Source organism: Vulpes vulpes, chromosome 13 (genome assembly GCF_048418805.1).
Source record: "Vulpes vulpes isolate BD-2025 chromosome 13, VulVul3, whole genome shotgun sequence".
Taxonomy (NCBI): Eukaryota; Metazoa; Chordata; class Mammalia; order Carnivora; family Canidae; genus Vulpes; species Vulpes vulpes.
The window spans coordinates 33,826,231-33,846,180 of record NC_132792.1 but is presented as its reverse complement, the minus strand read 5'-3'; the positions used below and the strand labels follow the sequence as shown (position 1 = coordinate 33,846,180).

Sequence of the window (19,950 nt, the reverse complement as noted above, 5' to 3'; positions counted from 1 at the left end):
GGGCACTGGTTCTTTCCTTTACCTTGGGAGACATGGAATGAGGGTGCTGATTCAGCCAGCCATGAAGTCCAAGGTCAGAGAGAAACTCTTGCTGCTCATGTGACAGTAGCATCTCACAAGCAGCAGCGGTTGAAAATCATTCAATAGATGCACACAATTAATATCAGACAAGTAAGGGAGCCTGTTTTCTGACATCACAGCTTCTTCACTTTCTCTGTGTTGAGGGTGTTATTCCACTTCATCAGGAGAGTAAGAAACAAAGTGAGAGTGGGTCAGTGTTTGGCTCTGCACGCTGATGCTGTGCGTGACTCGGTGTCCTTTCTTGGAGTAAGAGGAAAGCGTGGAGATGGCTGCTTTCCCTCATAGCCTGCTGTAGCTAACACCAAGAGCTACCAGAGATCTTAGACATACCACACTGGACTTTCAATCAGTCAGATTACCATGTTAAATACATTTGCCATCCACACAACCTTTGTGTTTTTTGTTACGGAGAGATTTTATTTCTTTTCTATTTGTTGTAATGGGATTTGCATGATGGCCAAGAGCATCCCCTCTGTAGCCCTCTTCAGCCCTTCAGAGTTACATGACCTTAGGAAGGCCCTTTGCTCTTTTGAGTCCTCATTGTAAAACAGGGATGACACGAGTACCTCCCTATAGAGTTGCTGCGAGGCTTGATGAACTTTAATATGTGTAAAACACTTAACTCAGGGGCCTAGCACATAGTAAGCACTCTTCACTATTGTAGCTGTGAGGGTTATTATTAGGTCTGGATCTAGTTATGTCTGTTCAGTGTGAATAAGTAATTAGTGTTTCAAAATGGAAACAGCATAAATACTTGGGTGGTGTTAATTACATTAGCAACATTTAAATCTTTAAAAGATTGACTTCACAGGCTCCCCATCAAATATTCAAGTGCAGTTTGAGCTCCATTCCTGCATGCTTTTTATATCACATACTTTAAAATGAAGGCAGAATTATATGGAAATCAAGAATCACACAGGCAAAAGTAATTGTAGCTTGCATCCATATTTAGTACATGCTGGCTAGTCCAAAGGTTGTGTTTTTCACATTATTTTGAGATTGTGAAGTCAGTACAGAAATTGCCACTGGGAATTTTATTGGGCTACGACAAAAAGCAAGTCTACAGCCTATGAAACATCTAAATCACAGAAACACACGAGGGCGCTGCAAGCTACCAGCAACAGAGCAAGTAGTGTCCTAGGAGTGGCTTTCCTTTGGAAAAGGACAGTGGAGTTACTAAGCCCCTTGCCTGGAGCTCCCAGTTGGAACTGGTCTTTGACAAAAAAGAGGAATCAGGGTCAGTGGTGGTTCCTATTGTTTGTTTATTAGAAGTTCTCCAGGAAAGAAAATGATCAAAATTATCACCAAAACCATGTTGTTCTGCCTTTGTAGCCACTTCTCTGGGTGGCTCGGTGGAAGTCACTTGGAGCTGGCCCCTGTGGCTGTCTGCCTCTCCTGTAGTGTCCGGGAAGCATGTTGGTTATTACGGCCATCGTAGTTGAGTGATTATTGTGTGAGCCCCGCCACAGATGCACAGATCCTAAGGCTACCACCCTGGGCAAGCTGTCGGGGTGTGCTGTAAGCCCAGCATGCTCATGTGTGGCACTGCCCTGCCTGGCCTTCCTCTCACAGCCCATCCATCCACATGCCACCATACCACCGTTAACCCCTTACAGTGACACCTGTAGCAAGAGTATCAGCCAGACTATTTCAAAGGCAATGATTTTAAAAGAAGAAATTTGTAAATCCAATGGAAGCAGTACTCAATTTAATAGAACATGTTTGGGGTTTTCTTGGGGTCAGCCTCCTGGAAATGACATTTTTCTATTGGGACCTGTGGGGAGAACTGATAGAATGGTCCCTGGAACAGCCACCACTTTTTTCGGTTTAATTTTCCTCATCTAGTTTAACGGAGGTCCTCTGGTGTAATTGTTTCTCATGGTGCCACTAACCTTGAGTCCTCTGATAATGCCAATAGGTCACTAGATGGTTTTAGCTGAAATGGAGACACAAAAATATTCCTTCCAAAGGACTACATTTTGAAATCGTTGGAGACTCATTCAATCTGTTTATTTAATTGGTAGTTTATTTTTATACTTGGTAAAGAGAAGAAACTTTGCAATACTTCAGAGTTCTTTTTTTCCTTTGGTGTCATACACAAACAGAACATCTGCTGCCTGCAGAAAGAAAATGTAGGCAGAACCCATGTCGACTTTGCCTTTAAAAAGCAGGAAGCTTTAATGAACTCCTTGGAGACCGGGGAGGAGTAGGGGAAGGGGTGAGAGTTTGGGGTAGAGCTGCTTTCATTTCCTGGCGCCAAGTTCATTCTTTCAGCCTGGTGGGGACTGTTGCTCCCTGGGTACCTGACTCTGGTCCGAAGCTCAGCAGGGTTTGTTTTGTTTTCTTCTCTTCTCTTTTCTTTTTTCTTCTTTTTTATTATTTATTTTTTTAAACCATATATTTTTAAGATTTTATTTATTCATAGACACACACACACACACACACAGAGAGAGAGAGAGAGAGAGGCAGAGACACAAGCAGAGGGAGAAGCAGGCACCATGCAGAGAGCCTGACGTGGGTCTCGATCCAGGGTCTCCAGGATTATGCCCTAGGCTGCAGGCGGTGCTAAACCGCTGCACCACTGGGGCTGCCCTCTTTTCTTTTTTTTCTTAAATTCAATTTGCCAACATATACTATAACACCCAGTGCTCAGGAGGGTTTCTTGACTGTGCGTTCTTCCTGTCACAGCCAGGAGGACAGGGCTGCAGCCTTGGCCCTTTTCTGTCCCTTTGAAGTTAGAACCAGAAGCCACAGCATTGGAGGACGGAGAGAGAGAGCACCGGTGCAGTGGGCTGTAGGGTTGCATCTGAATGGCGGGCCCAGTTCTTTCTTGGGAGCTGGGCCTCCATGCCCTCTCTGTAAGAAAGGGTCTGCCCTGACAGAGCATCTTCTCCTCCCTGTGTGGGGGTGTGTGGGGTCCCTGCCATCTCTCCTAGTCTGTGCATTATCAGATCGAGACTGCTACGTTATAGGGAATGAGCACGAAGCCGCGTTCGCCTTCACCGAGGGCCAACAACCACGACAGGTGCTTCATGCTGGCTTCCGCTGATTGAGGAATGGTGCATGCTGTGTGCTGGGCACCTGCTACTCATTTAACCCCCATGGCCACTCTACCCTGTGGGGTAGATGATATTATTATCACCGTGGTCCAGCGTGGACCAGCCCTTGGAGAGGTGAAGTGAGCAGGGCCCCGCAGTAGGCTACACTGGGGTCAAAGCCAGGCCTGTTGTGCCTCAGGTCTCGAGCCTCTCCCTCATGCCTCTGACACGCACTGGCTCCCTCCAGGCCGTGCCCCTGTTGGTCTGTCTGCCAGGAGGTGCGTGCACCCCCTGTCCTCTCTCCCCATCTCCCACCTCCATGAAAATCTCAGGCCCCTGTAAGCACCGTCTCATGGCTTTTTCCTTCTGAGCTCACCCAGCCCCGTCTGGCTGTCTGCTATTTGAGGGCTGCCTGCCTTTCAAGTGGCTACGAGTTCCCTGACAGCAGAAGGCGTCTTAATTCACTGCTGCCACCTCAGCTTCTGGTACACAGCCTGATGTTTGGCAATATTTGTTGAATGATCAAATGAATAAATAGAAGATGACACAGGTTGCATAAAGAGATGTCCTAAGGCAATCACCGACCTACCTTGAGAAATTCCAATGTGAACAGTGTGGGAAAGCATCACAGTCCATTGAGTATAACTCACTTATCAGTTTATGCCTCGAGAGGCCCCTGGGTCCCTGGCTGCCCATCATCTATGGAGGTGCAGCAGTCAGCCTTGGAGGGGTCACCTGCGTCAGGAGCCTGCGACCTCACAGATGCTGGCAGCCTCTGACACTTGTGACAGGAAGCAGTCTGGCAGCGGTGGTGGCTGTGTGGGCTCCTCAGTCACGCCTCCCCTCTGCTTCTCTTTCAGTGCTTTTGTATGTGCGGAAGGAGACAGACGATGTGTTCGATGCTTTGATGTTGAAATCACCCACAGTGAAGGGCCTGATGGAAGCGGTAAGCAGCGGACCCTCTCAGCCTCCAGGAAACCTGCTTGTGTTCTCCTGAGCTGGAGTCAGTTCATTAAAATGCAGCCTTCGGGATGGCTCTGGAATGAGCTCTGTAAGGAAAAAAAAATAGATTTATGGAAATACTGATCTCGCACCATTGTGGCTTATTAGTATTTAAGCAGAAGGAAACTGAAGAACTGCCAATTCCCTGTCAGTTTAAGGCTAATCAGAGCAAGGCGCCATAGAGGAAGGTTAATCTGTGAGTTTCCATTTGTCTCTTTGCATGAAACCAGATAAGATACTTCCAAATATGCACAGAACAAAAACAATTAGGAAGTATCTTGCTAGCTATAATAGTGTAACCCCCCAAAAATTATGACCTCTTTTGGTTAAAACACAGACACACACACATACATATTGCTGAGATACGGTGGTCCCTCCCTCCTTTCTCATGCCAGTTTAGCCTAGCATTGTGGAACCTGGGATCAGGAGAAGTAATTTTATATTTTGTCCATATGTTATCCATCTGAATATGACTTTAATATGACTCTGAATATTTCTCACTCCCACCTTTTATTTTCCCTGTACAACTATGCTGTAGAAGATCAGGGCTTTTTATGGTGATGGAGACAACAGGACTGCCAAGGGACAGTCTAAAATCATCTGTGATCTGCAAAACTGTAATATTGGCACATCTTGGGTTGTGGGGCAGAATGTTAAAATGTATAGGATAGGACCCATAAGTGGAATCATACAATTGTGGTCTTTTGTGGTTGGTTTCTCTCACTTACCATAGTTTCAAATATGGTGTTGTATAATCAGTACTTCATTCTTTTTTATCACTGAGTACTATTCCATCACATGGATATACCACATTTTGTTTTTCCAAATTTGTTGGGTGATAGACACTTGAAGTTTTTCCACCCTCTGGCTCATGTCAGTAATGCTGCTGTGAACATTTACAAGTGTTTCTTTGAATTCTTGTTTTCAGCCACTGAGTAACCACTGCCTACACTACTGCCACCACAGCAGAGTCGAGCTTCTGATCTTGTTTAGGGGAATTCCTTACACCTTCCTTGCTTTGCTTGGCTGTGGGTGTGGGGGAGAGTAATGTGTGGTATCCTTTGACCTTGGAGGCTGTGAAGAGATCACTCTGGGCGGATGCGTTGGGGGCAATTCTGACTTCCTCTCTCTTTTGTTAAACCCAGAAAGAAAGGTTTTACTGAAGCACCAACACAGTGATCTCCTTGCTTCTTGAGTGGTTCATATAGGCGAGTAAGGCCAGATTCCAGATTCTCAGGTGACAGTCTGCTGGTGAGCTCCAAAGGAATGACACCAGCAGCCCCTGCAATTTAGGGGTGGCCACCAAGGACAGTGGATTCTATTTAAGGGAAGACTCGAGTGCATCATGAATTAAGAAGGCAGGATTCTGGGCAGCTCTGGTGGCTCAGCGGTTTAGTGCCACCTACAGCCCAGGGCATGATCCTGGAGACCTGGGATCCAGTCCCGCATCATGCTCCCTGCATGGAGCCTGCTTCTCCCTCTGCCTGTGTTTCTGCCTCTCTCTCTCTCTATCTCTCTCTCTCTCTCTCTCTCTCTTCTCTCTGTGTATTCTCATGAATAAATGAATAAAATCTTAAAAAAAAAAAAAAAGAAGGCAGGATGCTGTAGTTGTATACTAGGTTTCTTTGGGGCTGGGGTGGGATAAGAAACGGCTTTCTCCATGGCATATGTTCTCTGAGGCCCAGCACCTTTCTCATGTGTGGCATTTTGCCATCCTGACACTTACCAACAGGCACATAGGGAGACAGTGTAGCCTTTTGAGCCAGCACTTGGACTTCGCACTCAGAAACCCATGTGTAGATCCTGACTAGCTCTTACTAGCTGAGCAAGCTTCTTAACCTCTTCTTCATCCTTCAAATGGAAATCATAATAATACCTACCTCATAGGATTGCTGTAGGGATGAAGTAAGATGGCACAGATAGAACTCTCTGTCTGGGTTCCTAAGGACCCCACAAAGGTTAGCTTTTATTACCAAACCATTATTTTGAGTAGGAATCAGAGCTAGCAAAGATACAGTGTGAAGACTTCCTCCTTTTCCTCAGATTTTGGATTTCTCAAATAATCAGCTGCTTTATAGACATGGTGTAAAGGATAAAAAGCTGTTTTGGCTTTTGATTCCATTGTATGATTTTCCACTAACTTGGCATTTTAGTGGAAGCATGTTTTATTTCATAGCACTGATCACCACTTGACATATTTAACATTTGCTAGATGTTTAATTATTTTTCTCTTCCCCAATAGAGTATAGAGCTCATGAGCACAGGGACTTTGTGTCTTCTGTGTATCCCCAGATCTTTGAGCATAAATATTTGACTGAACTGAGCACCTACAATATACATGCCACCATGCTGAATGCTATGGGTGGCATGATTTCACATGCATTGCTTCATTAGATCCTTACAATACTCCTGTGAACTGGTCAGTACAAGTATCATCATCACCATTTTACAGAGGTGGAGAGTGAGGCCCAAGAAGGGGGTCTCCTAAGGTAGGTAAAGTGGTGGAGCCAACTTAAGCCCTTGAACAGTTTAAGTCCAATTAGAGAGATGTCCATTTATGAAAAGTTATTTCAAAAGAATAAACTTTCCAGGTCACAGTTCACAACAACTGAAGAAAGAAGATGAGGCAATAAGAAACTATCAGGCAAGAATCCGTATGTGTAGAGGATGATACCACACATCGGGGTTCACATCCTAGCTCTAACACGTTTACCCACATGCTATGACTTTGGGCAAGTTATTCAACCTCTCTGTACTCCTGTTTCATCATTTCAGAAATAAGGATAATAACGTGGGATGCTATTATTAGGATAAGGAGAAAATGACATACAAGGTTGTTGTGAAGATTGAGTTTACATACGTGGCACTTAAAAAGTAGCACGTAGAAATCGTCTATACATAGATGGTAGGTAGGTACATCCATACATACTCAGAAGATGACTGTAAGTACTACGGGGTAGGGAGACAGATTGAGATCCTCCATGCCGAAGGTGCTAGAGAAAGGGTCAGGGATGTTCTCTCTTGGTGCAACAAGCTGAAGCACACAAAGTAAAAGTTTGCTCATGGACCCAGTAGCACCCTCTTCTATTTACCTGAGTTGTTCATGCATGGAGTAAAGGTCCTTACTCCCTGACTCTCTTGACAGGTTAAATTGCAGCCACTGAGGAAGTGTTTGCAAGAAAGAGTCCCCTGTTTCTTAAATGTATATCTTAGAGCCCATACTGAACAGTTCATAACTCCAAATAAAAGTCATTGGGTTCCAGAGCAGGCTGTTCTGTTGGATGTCTCTAGATGAGGCAGACTGAGGTCTCTGCTGGTGAAAATCAATAGGAGTCTCGAAGTTCCGCCTATCACATACCTGAGGTGCCTGGGCAAAGAGAATGCTCCACCAAAAAAAGTCTAAAAATTACAGATCATCAGACAACCAATAACACATTGATGAGATATGTCTAAGATCTAGGATCCTCCTGGCTGTAAAGGAAGTCTTTTGGATCTTTAAAAATATCAGTCTTGGGTTTTCAGAATTATAAAAGTGGGTCATTGTTTCAGATAAATTGAAAAGCAGAAATTAAAAAGCAAGCAGTCCTAACTAGTTATCCCATTTGTGAAACTATCACACCGCACCTCTTTTCCATGCATAGAAAGGAGGGTTTATGGGTGATATCATCCAGGTCCAGGCAGAAGGATTCCTTCTGTAACCCACTGACAGATGGCCAGCTTCTTCTACATGATGTCCAGCACAGTCTCCCTTCTTTCCAGGGTTCTGAATTTGGCCAAACACACTTCCTCACCTGGGGTGGAGGCAGAGGACACTGTGTCAGTGTGGCCTGTTACCACGCTGCCTCTGCCTTTGCCTTTGCCAGTTGCACAGAGGGCACAGTTTTGCCCTCAGTCTCACATATGCCCATTTTCCATAACATTCAAAGTCTGACACCAGACTGCAAAATTGTTACCTTTCCCATCTGTCTCTGCTGCTTACTAACAGGGCAAGTTATGTAATGACCGTAAGCTCGAGTTGCCTCACCTGAGAAACAGGACTCATAAAAAGACCTGTTCCACTGTCATGATGGGAGGATTGAGTCAGTTAAGAGGTGCAGAATGTTTTGCACCTGTATGATAGGACCTGAGTAAGAACCCAATGAGGCTAGCTGCTGCTGCCACCGCTACTCCCAACAGACTCAGGTCCAGACTGGAATTGTGCAGGTTTTATGCAAATTGCCCAGTTCTGGCTGACGGTTATCAATTGATTTATGAGCCGAAGTATTTTTCATGCTTTGGGACACTGGGAGTCAAACCCCTGAAAAGACCAAGAATCAGAATCAGTTTTCTTTCAGAAGAGGGGAACCTACAGTTATGAGTCTGGTAATACTAGGTAGAAAAATGTCCCTGTTTTATTTTAAAAAGAAATTCCAAAGGACATCAACAAAAGTTAAAAAAAAAAAAAAAAACTCTTTCAGACTGAGCAAGTCAGAATAATTAGGTACAAATAACAGGACTCCAGGACCCCAGGCAGACAACAAGTTTTTTTTTTTTTTTTTTAATACGTAGATTTTTTTTTTTTTTAAGATTTTATTTATTCTTGAGAGACAGAGAGAGAGAGACAGAGACACAGGCAGAAGGAGAAGCAGGCTCCATGTAGGGAGCCCGACGCGGGACTCAATCCCGGGGTCTCCAGGATCACGCCCTGGGCGGAAGGTGGCGCTAAACTGCTGAGCCACCTGGGCTGCCCAGACAACAAGTTCTTATGTACTGAATGTTTGTCAGGGATTCTCCCCTTTTTTGTGCCAGACATGTCTTTGATAGTGTGATGAAGTCTATGGACCCTTTTATGAATAATGTTTTTCAGTGTAGAAAATAAAAAAACATAGGATTACTAAGGAAACCAATTATATTGATAACATTGCTGTCATAATAAATGTTTGCAATATAGGAATATATGTGTTCTTATTCATGCATTAGCTATCATGACCTATAGGCAGGAGTAGTAAATATGGTACTTTCTCAAAGTATGGGTGAATGTGACTGATATTTCGGGATATCTGCAGTAATTCTAATATGACATGAAAATATCTACAATTTCCATTGGTAACAAAACATAGGCACTGCTTATATTACTGTATGTTTGTAACTGAAGGGAAGGCTAAATTAAAGTTGAAGGTTAGGGCAGCCCTGATGGTGCAGCGGTTTAGCGCCGCCTGCAGCCCAGGGTGTGATCCTGGGGATCCAGGATCAAGTCCCACATCGGGCTCCTTGCATGGAGCCTGCTTCTCCCTCTGCCTATGTCTCTGCCTCTCTCTCTCTCTCTCTTTCTCTCTCTGTGTGTGCATCTCTCATGAATAAATAAATAAAATTAAAAAAAAAATAAAGTTGAAGGTTAGTGAAAATAATGACGTAAGCTTTCCCCACCCAAGTTCTTGTACGTACTTTTTGGGCATCTGCAGACCCCAGGTTAAGAAGCCCCAGCTTAGACCAACCAGGAAGTGCTGAAGATATAAGCAGCTCCAGAAATGATGCCAAGAAGAGTTGCTCCCTCAACATTTGTTCTGTGCACCAGCTCTGTTACCTGACTGGTTTTAGAATCCTAGGGAGTGGGGTGAACTCACTCTTGAGGAATGGCTGCACCCACATCCTCCTGCCTTCATCCCTTGGGCACGGCTCTGGGTGTAGGACCAGCTCATGTCAGCATTTCTCTTTTGATTTGAATGTGTAGGTGTGGATACACCAGCAGACCTGACAAATAGTGCAAGTGCCAGGCTTGGGAAGAAGAGAGAAAGGAGGTAGAAATTCTCCCAAAGGGAAATGGTATTGAATTTGGGGAGGAGTGACAAAATCGGTGTCAATCCTACATTATTCAGAATATCTCACCTGATTTGGAAATAGCATTAAGATGCTCAAAGAAACTTGCTCATATTAGAGTTTATTTAGACAAGATATAGCATAATGTCTTCCCAAACAGTTGCTAAAGGAACTTGGGTTTCCAAGGAAGAGATGTTGAGCTGTTAGAAGGCCAGGGTCCTGTAGGAGTACAACAGCCACCCTTATTCCCAGTTTCACTTTCCATAATTTTACATACCTGTGGTCAAACACGCTCCTGAGGCAGATAATCCTCCTTCTGAGTATCTTCGGAGAGTCAATAGCCTAACTATGTCACAGTGCCTGTGTCCTTTGTGTCACTTCATTTTGCCATGTAGGCATTTTATCACACATCATCACAAAAAGAGGAGTGAGTACAGTATAGTAAGCTGTTTTGAGAGACCACATTCACATAACTTTTAATTACAGTAATAATTGTCCTATTTTATTATTAGTTATTAATCTCTTACTATACCTAATTATAAATTAATCTTTATCATAGGTATGTATGTGTAGGAAAAAACATGACATATAGAGGGTTTGGTACTATTTGAGGTTTTGGGTGTCCATTGGGGGTCCTGGAACATATCCCCCAAGGATAAGGAGGGACTATTAAGTATTTCTGGAAACCTTAAATCCTGTATTTGTAATTTTGTTGAATGCTGATGTAATTTGGCTTATCTTTGTAGTCCAACACATGATAGAAGATGCATGTGTGTATGTATGTATGTGTGTATAAAACAATAAATCTAATATATTGATTATATTCAGCTATTCTTATGCATTTGCCTTAGGTTTGTCCAATTCTGAAAGAGATGTGCTGAAATCTCCCACTCTAATTGTCCTTTCAGGTTTGCCCTATGTCTGTGTTCGGCTGAAGTGCTGTGCTGTTGGATGCATACAGTGTTACGATTGCTCTACCTTTTCATACATTGTGCTTTTATCAATACATAATATCCATTCTGACCTCATCAACCTTACCTCTTGCCTCTCACACGAATCTACTCCCTCCCACACTATTCTGTTTCTGTGTGTTCCCTGGGCCTCCAGCCTGCACCCCTTTATTCATTGCACCCTGTTAAGTGTTTTTCTTCCCAACATCCATCCTTCTTTTAACTTTTTTTTTTTACCCACTCTTTCAGTGGAAAAATGCATTTCATCTCATTTGTTATAATGACAGATGGACATGGTTTTCTTCCTTCTGTATTCCTTTTTCTTTTTTAAAATTTTGAGGTTTTTTTTTTTAATTTTATTTATTTTTTCATGAGAGACACAGAGAGAGAGGCAGAGACACAGGCAGAAGGAGAAGCAGGCTCCATGCAGGGAACCCAATGCAGGACTCGATCCTGAGTCTCCAGGATCATGCCCTGGGCTCAAGGCAGGTGCTAAACCGCTGAGCCACCCTGGGATCCCCTGTATTCCTTTTTCTTAATTATTGATTTTATTCTGCACTTTTCTCTTACTTTGTCTTTAGTTTGGCTGATATATTAACTTGTTTTCCACCTTTTCTTCAAACTTATTCTCTACTCTTCCTAGATTATTTCAGTCCCTCCTCCTTATTTCTCTGTGATTTGAAAATAAAATTCCAGCTACTTTTCTCACGAACACTCTGTAGCTCCCCGGCCCTCCTGGAGACGAGGCTTCGGAGCTTTTGTTTTTCCCTCCACTGCCTTCTCTGGTCAGCCAGAGCATGTCGGGGTGTGCACTCTGCTGTCCCCACAACCCCGTTCCCAGTTCTTGGTGTTGCTGAGATAGTTGAATGCTTTCAGTCTAGCAAACCATGAGATTTCCTCTTCATCATCTCCTTTTTACTTTGAGAATCTTTGTTTAGCACTTCCTTTGCATACCCACTCCATCTATGTAAACACACACAGATATATATGAGCTTACAACTGTCTATCTTTAGTTGCACATATATCAATATAATATAGATATGCATATATATAATATAGATATGTATATATAATATAATATGTAGATAGATGGTACATGTAGAGTTACTGTTTATTTAAGAATTTATTTATGGCACAATGCTAGTTGCCTGTTGTCCTCAATACCATTTTTTTCACCCCAAGGCCTGAGGTGTAGCTTGTTGGTGTACAGGATTCTTGAGGTGAAGTCCTTTTCTTCTGTAATTTCTAGGGGTTACTCCACTATCCTTTGGTTTCTAGGGTTGCAGATGAGAAGACTGACGCCAGGTTTATTCTTCTGTTCCTTTGGGGGCAGAGTGTGATTTGTTCTGGGAGGTTCCAGAATGTTTTTATTACCCTTTGGAGATTTGGCACTTTTCAGAATGGCCAGATGCATGAGTATTCCCACATTGATCTCTCCTGGAATTCAGGACACCCATCTTGTCCAAAAACATGAGTCTTTTTTTCCATTATTTGTTTAATTATTTCCTCTTTTTCATCTGTTCCTTTTTCTCTATCTGAGACTCTGGAGATTCACACCTTATAGGGCCTATCTTTGTTCTTCAAATCTCTTTTCCTTTCTGTTTTTCAAATCCTTTGTTCTGGTCATGAGTTCCTCTATGCTGTCTTTGCTCTGCACTTTGAAATTGTGTTTCTGATGGAGCTTTCCTAATACTGTTGGTTTGCTGTATTTTTTTTTTTTTTTTTTTTTTTTATTCATGACAGACAAACAGAGAGAGGGGCAGAGACACAGGCAGAGGGAGAAGCAGGCCCCATGCAGGGAGCCTGACGTGGGACTTGATCCCTGGATTCCAGGATCACACCCCAGGCGGAAGGTGGCACTAAACCGCTGAGCCACTGGGGCTGCCCTGGTTTGCCGTATTTACCACCCATCCTTCAATTAATGACTGTACTTTACATTGTTTTTAGTTCAATAATCATATCTTTAGATCAGAATTTTGCATGTGTGTGCTATCTTCATAAGTGTTCTTTTATGTTCAATTCAAATGAGTGCCTTCCACACAAGTGCTGTGGATTTCCTTTGCTGCCCCTAGGCCATGTTACTTGTCCTACTGGGCTCATTTCAGCTCATCTGTGGCAGCTGGGCAGTCCCATTGCTGATGGAGCAGTAAAGGTGGGGCAGGCAGGCCACTGGTTCCCTAGGCTCCTGAAGCCCTCTTAACCCTGGCCCACCTGTTCTACTCCCCTGGGTTTATTCTCAGAGTGAGGAGGCTTTCCTATGCAGGAGGAGGAATAAGGGATGGGGACCTATGATTCTCTGTAGGATAAGCTCTTCGGAGATCCAGAGCTGCCCTGCATGTGCTCTAGGGTTCCTCAGCCTCTTATTGGAGCCTCTGCCCCACTGCCCATGATTCCTGTCTCAGACCTCACCTGCTCCAGCTGGTTGTGAGCCCCACCAGCCTCTGGGCTCAGAAGAGCCTGGTGGATTGGATTTGGGACAGAGAAAGCATGAAAAGGCACTTAGGGTAGGACTCTCCAGAATCCATCTCCGAACTATGATTACTTTATATTCATAAAAGTGAATCACAATTGGGATGCTTGGGTGACTCAGCGGTTGAGTGTCTGCCTTCGGCTCAGGGCCTGATCCTGGAGACCCAGGATCAAGTCCCGCATCGGGCTCCCTGCATGGAGCCTGCTTCTCCCTCTGCCTGTCTCTCTCTTTGTGTCTCTAATGAATGAATAAATAATATCTTTAAAACAAAACAAAACAAAAAAAGTGAATCACAATCATTGTAAAGGGAAAAGAAACCACTACAGAATGGTACAAAGTAGAAAGTGAAAGGATCTCTTGTTTCTGTCCATTTGCCCAGGGTAGCCACTATTAATAGCTTAGCAGGTCCTTCACATATTTTCTCCTTTCTTACATACTTATTTCTTTAAGAAAAATACAAATGGGGTCATACTATATGTACTGTTTGTCAGTTTGTTAGCTTTTTTCCCCCTCAGTGTGTTAAGGACTTTTTTTTTTTTTTTCCATATAGGCTTGCCACGTTTTTTAAAATGACTGTATGGCTTTCAGATGTGAAAATAACAAAACATGCTTAATGGATGGTTATTATATACAGTTTTCTCTATTATGAACAATGTTGCTTTGAAAAGCTTTGTGTACACCTGAATGTATTTCTGTAGACCAGATTGCTAGATGAAGAATACGTGGGTAAAAGAACATATGCTTTTTGAATCTCAATAGCTTCTATCAAATTTCCCTCCAGGAAGGTTGAGCTTGTCTCCCATCTATGGAATACGAGAGTTGATGGTTTTCACACTCTGGCTGACACCATATTATCATTCTTTTAGTTTTTGTTAGTTTGATAACATAAAGTAATATCCTATTGTTGTTTTAATTTGAAATTTTAAAATTAGGAGTGAAGCAGTAATGTTTTTTCATGTGATTGTCCCCTTGTTTTTTTCTCTGTGAATTACTCCTTCATATTGTGTTCTTTCTTTTCCCATTGAATTGTTGGTCTTTTTCTGGATTCATAGTTCTTTCTAACTTAAGGAAGTTAGTTCCCTGGTTGTCATTTGCGTGGCAAAAAGGTTTCATAGAATATTATTTGTCTTCAGCTTTTTGTGGTGGTTTTTACTCTACTGGCATTTATGATTTTTGTATCAAACATTTGGCCTTTTTTCTTCAGGTTTCATATCTTTGTGGGAACGATCTTCCTTCCTTGACGAAAGTATCAGTATAAAGAACTTTTATGGTTTCAGCCTTCACATGTAAATCTTTGATCTGAGATTTATTTTGATGTGAGAAGTAGATGGGGTGCCTGGCTGACTCAGTTGGTCGGTAGAGCATGCGACTCTTGATCTTGGGGTCATGGGCTTAGAGCTACTAAAAAAGAAAAAAAAAGTGGAAAAGGGTTCCAGCTTGACTTGTTGAATTTTTTTCAATATGGCTTCTTATTTAATCCAGCATGTCAGAGTCCATCTTCTACTGACCTGAGATGACACCTTCATCATAGATTACATTGCTGCGTGACTGACTCTCTTGTTGAATGATTTAAGGTTTGCCCAAGGGAAAGCCTCATGACTGGGGCATATTGGGAACCTGACTCCTGCGTGAGGGACACTGACACCACAAGAATCTCCAAGAGAGTGAGACTGAGCTTTCCCTCCTGCCTCTGCTTGACTTCCCCTTCCGTGCTCATCTGCCTTTCTGTTACTGGTGTTACAGATATCTGAGAAGTACGGGCTGCCTGTGGAGAAGATCACAAAGCTTTATAAGAAAAGCAAAAAAGGGTAAGAAAGAAACAACTTACACTGACTTTCAGATCAGATCAATCTACATAGTACCTTAAAAAAAAAAAAAGATGGTGCCCATCTTTTGTTCTGTTGTCCACCTTTTATAAAAAGTGTGTGTCATCCTTACAAAGGATTGCTGAGCAGCTTGCAAATGCAGAGCATTTTGGAGATCTTAATAAGAGAGGGAGGGAAGGAGACAGCACATTGTCTTGATGTCGGCTGAGATGTCCCATTCTAATGACAGGATAAGCCGGTGGAATAGAGGGGTTTAGAAGTGGTGAAGACCCTGGGGGGAAGGGCAATGTCAACCCTGTGCAGGGAGCGGAGTTTATAAAGGATCACATGCTGCTCCTGGGATTGGTTTCATGTTGACACGTGAGAACCGTTCAGGGCATAGAAAATACCTGTGAGGTAATTATCAACAAAATAATCTAAATGATTATTGGACCTGCCTGTTCTCAGTGTTAAGAACAATACTTCATTTATTGGGGGAACAATACTTCATTTATTGGGGGCGTTCAGTAGATTCTGGGACTCTTGCACGTGCTTTTTATGCACCGCGCTATGACTCCTCCCCACGCCTCCAGCCTCTTGGGGGCTTCCTGTGTGTATGAGGTTCTAAGAGGAGAGGCTGTAGGAGCTAAGTTTAGTTCTAGGAGAGTTTCTGCTGAGTCAGCTTCTGGAGCTATTCTACAAAATGCAGAATATGGCTCTTTAAACTCTTCGCTGAGCCTCTGTCATAAAGGAAATTGATTATCTGAGATGCTCCGGCTTTCTGAGTGATGGGTCTCTTGGCAGATTGGGAATCAAATTTGGGAAACCTTTTCCACTGGAGCCCTTGTTGGCAAGTTCACTTAAATGAACATTACAATTTTCTCCATGGTCAATGCAATAGGCTGAGCCTATTCCTTTGATGGTGATATTTGAGCGGTGTCTCAGCGTCTTACTGCTGGGCAGAAATCCTCAGTGCAGACGTGCATGCCAGTGGTCATAACGTTTCACTTCCATCGAGTGCCATATTGGGCCCTGCACTAAATACGTTAGTCCTGACAGCAACTCTAGAGCAGGCTTGTTTTTCTTAGTTTGCAGTAGAATAAAACCGAAAAAAAAAAAAACTTGCCAGATGATACATAGCTGTCAAATGAGTCAGTTCTTCAATGGCAAACTGAGATCTGTCTGATTTCCAAATCACGGACAGACCCTGGAAGTTGTTGATTCTCTTAAAACCAAATCCACTTGGGATAGTTGACCAAGGAGTAGGTCACATGTGGTGAAGTGTAAGCTTCAGAGTGAGGCAAAGCCAGTTTGCAGTCCAACTCAGCCAAGACCCAGCTGGATGAACCTGGGGAGCTGATTTCACTTCCCCGTACTCAGTTTTCTCATCTGCATGGTGGCGATGGTCAGGGCTGCTGGGAAGAATAAAGACAAGGTCTCTGAAACATTGAAACAAATTACATGCTCAGCAAAGGATAGCCACAGTTCTCGATTTTCTTCTTCTCTCACTATGGAGTACTTTCTTAAAGTGCGTTTTCTAGAGGCAGTGGGCTTAATGAAAACAGTTAAGGACCTGATTCTGTCAAGAGCTAACTCAACGATTTCAGGCTTATCTCTCTGGGCCACAGTTTACCAGTCTATAAAGCAAGGGGGGGTGGGGGGTGGATCTCTGAAGACCCATTTAATGAGTCACCAGGTTAGTTCTGACAAATCGAGGCTTTATTTTCTTCAAGCTGGTTTCTGGGGAAAGAAAATATGATGAGGGTCTTTTCCTGCTTTATCTCCTCTCTCCTCCATCCTTCCTGGCCTCCCTTACCAAGGAATAGCTAAGGGGACCCCCTCCCCCCAGCCTGGAGTCTGCCCTTGCCCGCCACTTGTTGACGGCATCTTTGTTTCTTACCCCCCACCCCACTCCCTGGCAGCATCTTGGTGAACATGGATGACAACATCATTGAGCACTACTCCAATGAGGACACCTTCATTCTCAACATGGAGAGCATGGTGGAAGGCTTCAAGATCACACTCATGGAAATCTGAGCCCAGCTCTCGGCATCCCCTCGGCAGGGGCCCTCAGTGCATTCCTCCCCAGGAGAGATGGAGGCCCCAGCCTGGAACCCGGACACCCACCAACCCCAACTCAAAACCACTGTTACAGACCACACTGGGAGCTGGACGAGGCACAGAGCCCCGGTTCTTATCGGTGTGTTGGGCCCATCTGCAGGGTCCTACTGGAGCTGAAGCCTGAGGCCCTCAGGAACATGTGCTGGGCCTGTCAGATACTTATTTATTCTCCACCTTCTTCGGGAACCCAGGGTCCAGGCCCGCCAAGGGACTGCTGGTCACTGCTGGCCTCAGATGAGACCGTCCAGAGCTTTTCCCCTCCAAGGGAGACACAGCCAATCCGTTCACTCCAGAGAGCCTGAGAATGCCCGGGCCCTTCCGCCTCACCTGCACTTCTCCTGAGTGGCTAGACCAAATGAGCTGCTGCCACTTTCTGGTCACAGACCTTCAGGCCACTCTGGGGTAGGCCATCTTGCTAAATACCTCCCAGGGTTTGTCGCGAGTGGCTGCCAGGCCTTGTACAGGAAGACATTCAGCTGCCATGTAATTAGTAACTCAGAAGGCGTGCCTGGACATCGTGTACATAGTGTTTATAATATCACAATAATATATTTTACCCGTGGTACGTGGGCATGTTTACTGCCCCTGAGCTGTTGGGGAGGCGCTGGGAAGGGAAGTGGCCTCGGGCGTCAGGGACCCCGGGGATGCCGAGGAGGATGCTGGGGGCACTCCCGCTATGTAGGCCACCGTGCTGGGCTCCTGGTGATGCCCGGCCTGTGCCTCCCGAGTGGCCCAGGCAGTGGGAAAGGTCAGGGCGTGGAGGCCTCGGCCCTCAGTTGAGGGGAGCTCTGCCGAGAGGCTGTGCTATCCCAGGGCCACCGCCAAGCTCTGTGGGGCTCAGGAGGGCCTGGCCCCTGTGTGGCACCTCACGGTTTACACGCTCATCCTTCATCTCAAGCCCAGCAGCAGCTGAGAGCCATGCCCACAGCTTAGCTCTGAATCCACAGGCGAGGGCAGCCTTCTGTGGCCGCCTCTGCTCCAGGCTGCTGGATGGCGGGGGCAGGGGGGTGCCCCCCCAGAGCGCTCTGGCTCTTCTGAAGGCAGCCTCCTGAGACCAACAGCACATCTGCACGTGCCCTGGGAGACAAAGAGGAGAGAGAAACGCTTCCCTAAACAATTATGAAACCATGAGCTGTCTTGGGGCACTGTTCTCTTTGAAGGGACTGGTCAGTGATCTGGGGTTTGTGTTCACCCATGTGGCTGAAGCACTAGCCTTTGGTAGTCAGCACGCCCTCCCCTCAAGATCCTGCGCTAGGACAGGTTCTGTGTAAAGGCCCAGATTTATTTGAGAAGCACTTTGACGTCTTACCTGGGGGGCTATCTCTCTCCAAGGGCTCCCTGCCTCCCACCCCTTCTGCCCCTGAGGCCCAGAGCAGGCCAGAAGGGCTGTTTTCAGCCAGCTGTGTCTCCTCGAGGCTGCAGAGGATTTGAATGGAACAGAGGGCAGGGGCCGCACCTAGGGAAATGTCCGGGTGACCTTATGGGGGCACCTTTCAGTGTGTCTTCTGGACATCTTACCCCTTCCTGTGGTGCCAAAGGTTTGCATCCTGGATTCAGTTCTGCTCCAGCCTGTTCCCTCCTCCCCACTCTGTCATTCCCTGAACCAGTAGCTTGGGGACCTCGCTGGGTACTGATGCAGCTCTGTTCTATGACAGACAAATTCAGTGTTGGAAATAGGCACTTCCCATGCACCTGACTTATCCGTTCCGTCCTCTGGAGTCTGTGCCCCAGTAGTACCTGCCATTTCATCTGCCAGTCATGTTTGAACCCGCCCCTCATGTTTGAACCGGCCCCTGAGGCAAGGAGCATGGGAAGTGCATATTTGCACTTTCGGGCAGTCTGACACAGGTAGCCCCACCCTTCTTTCTCTAGTCTTGTGGGAAAATGTTTGCTAGTCCTGCCCTAAGCAGAGGATGAATCAGAGATGCTTTTTCATTTGTTTCTGATCCCTAAGCAATCACTGTAGTGACCCCTACCTACCAGAACAAAGAATGTGAGGCCAGTGCCACCCAAGGGTGGTGCAGAGCATCACCTCCCATCTGCTCTGCTCCCAACCCTTACCCTGTCCGCTCCATCCTCAGAGTGCCCGTGGCTTAGCTTGGATGTGTCTTCCACCATGTATGTCAGTAGAGCTTCTATGAGCACAATTTTCTGAGCAGAAACACTCTAGAAAGATAGGAAAAACTGACTCCTCTGCTTTTGTCCCTTAAGTTAATCACACTGAAATAAATATGCTTTTTAAAAAATCCATGTAAAATGGGGGACATGTCAAACAAGTATTTTTCTTATATGTATCCAAGTTGCTTAGACTTGACAGGTGTTTGGAAATTGGGACCAACAGCGAAATGCAGTCAGATATCATCTTGGACTTGGATCCTAAAAGACTGAACTCAGAAACTTAGGAGGCATGAAATGAATCAACATTTATTTTCCTTTTTATTTAAAGTTAGGAAAATGCAAGAGAAACAGGGTTTGTGCCAAATTCTGTGAATGGCCCGTTCTTAAAAACGAGTGAGGGAGATTGATAGATGGACAATTTGCTTTCATGTTTTAAAGAAAAAAAAGGCAAATGTAACTTAATAGTTTTGTAAATGGGAGAGGGGGAATCTATAAACTATAAATACAGTTATTTTATTTTTTGTACATTTTTAAGAAGAAAAAATAAATATTCATAATGTCAGAGTAAA

The 19,950-nt window shown here is 44.6% G+C and overlaps 1 protein-coding gene across 6 annotated transcripts in view; it reads left to right on the top strand.

The window, feature by feature from the left end:
- The window catches only part of GRHL2 (grainyhead like transcription factor 2), a 158,183-nt gene extending 138,233 nt beyond the window's left edge, over positions 1-19,950 (top strand). For all 6 annotated transcript variants that reach the window (XM_072734126.1, XM_025994782.2, XM_025994780.2 and 3 more), the window contains exons 14-16: positions 3,980-4,065; positions 15,081-15,145; positions 17,065-19,950. In XM_072734126.1, the coding sequence (XP_072590227.1) occupies positions 3,980-4,065; positions 15,081-15,145; positions 17,065-17,179 (266 nt within the window). In that variant the 3' untranslated portion in view covers positions 17,180-19,950. The remainder of the gene's footprint in view (positions 1-3,979; positions 4,066-15,080; positions 15,146-17,064) is intronic.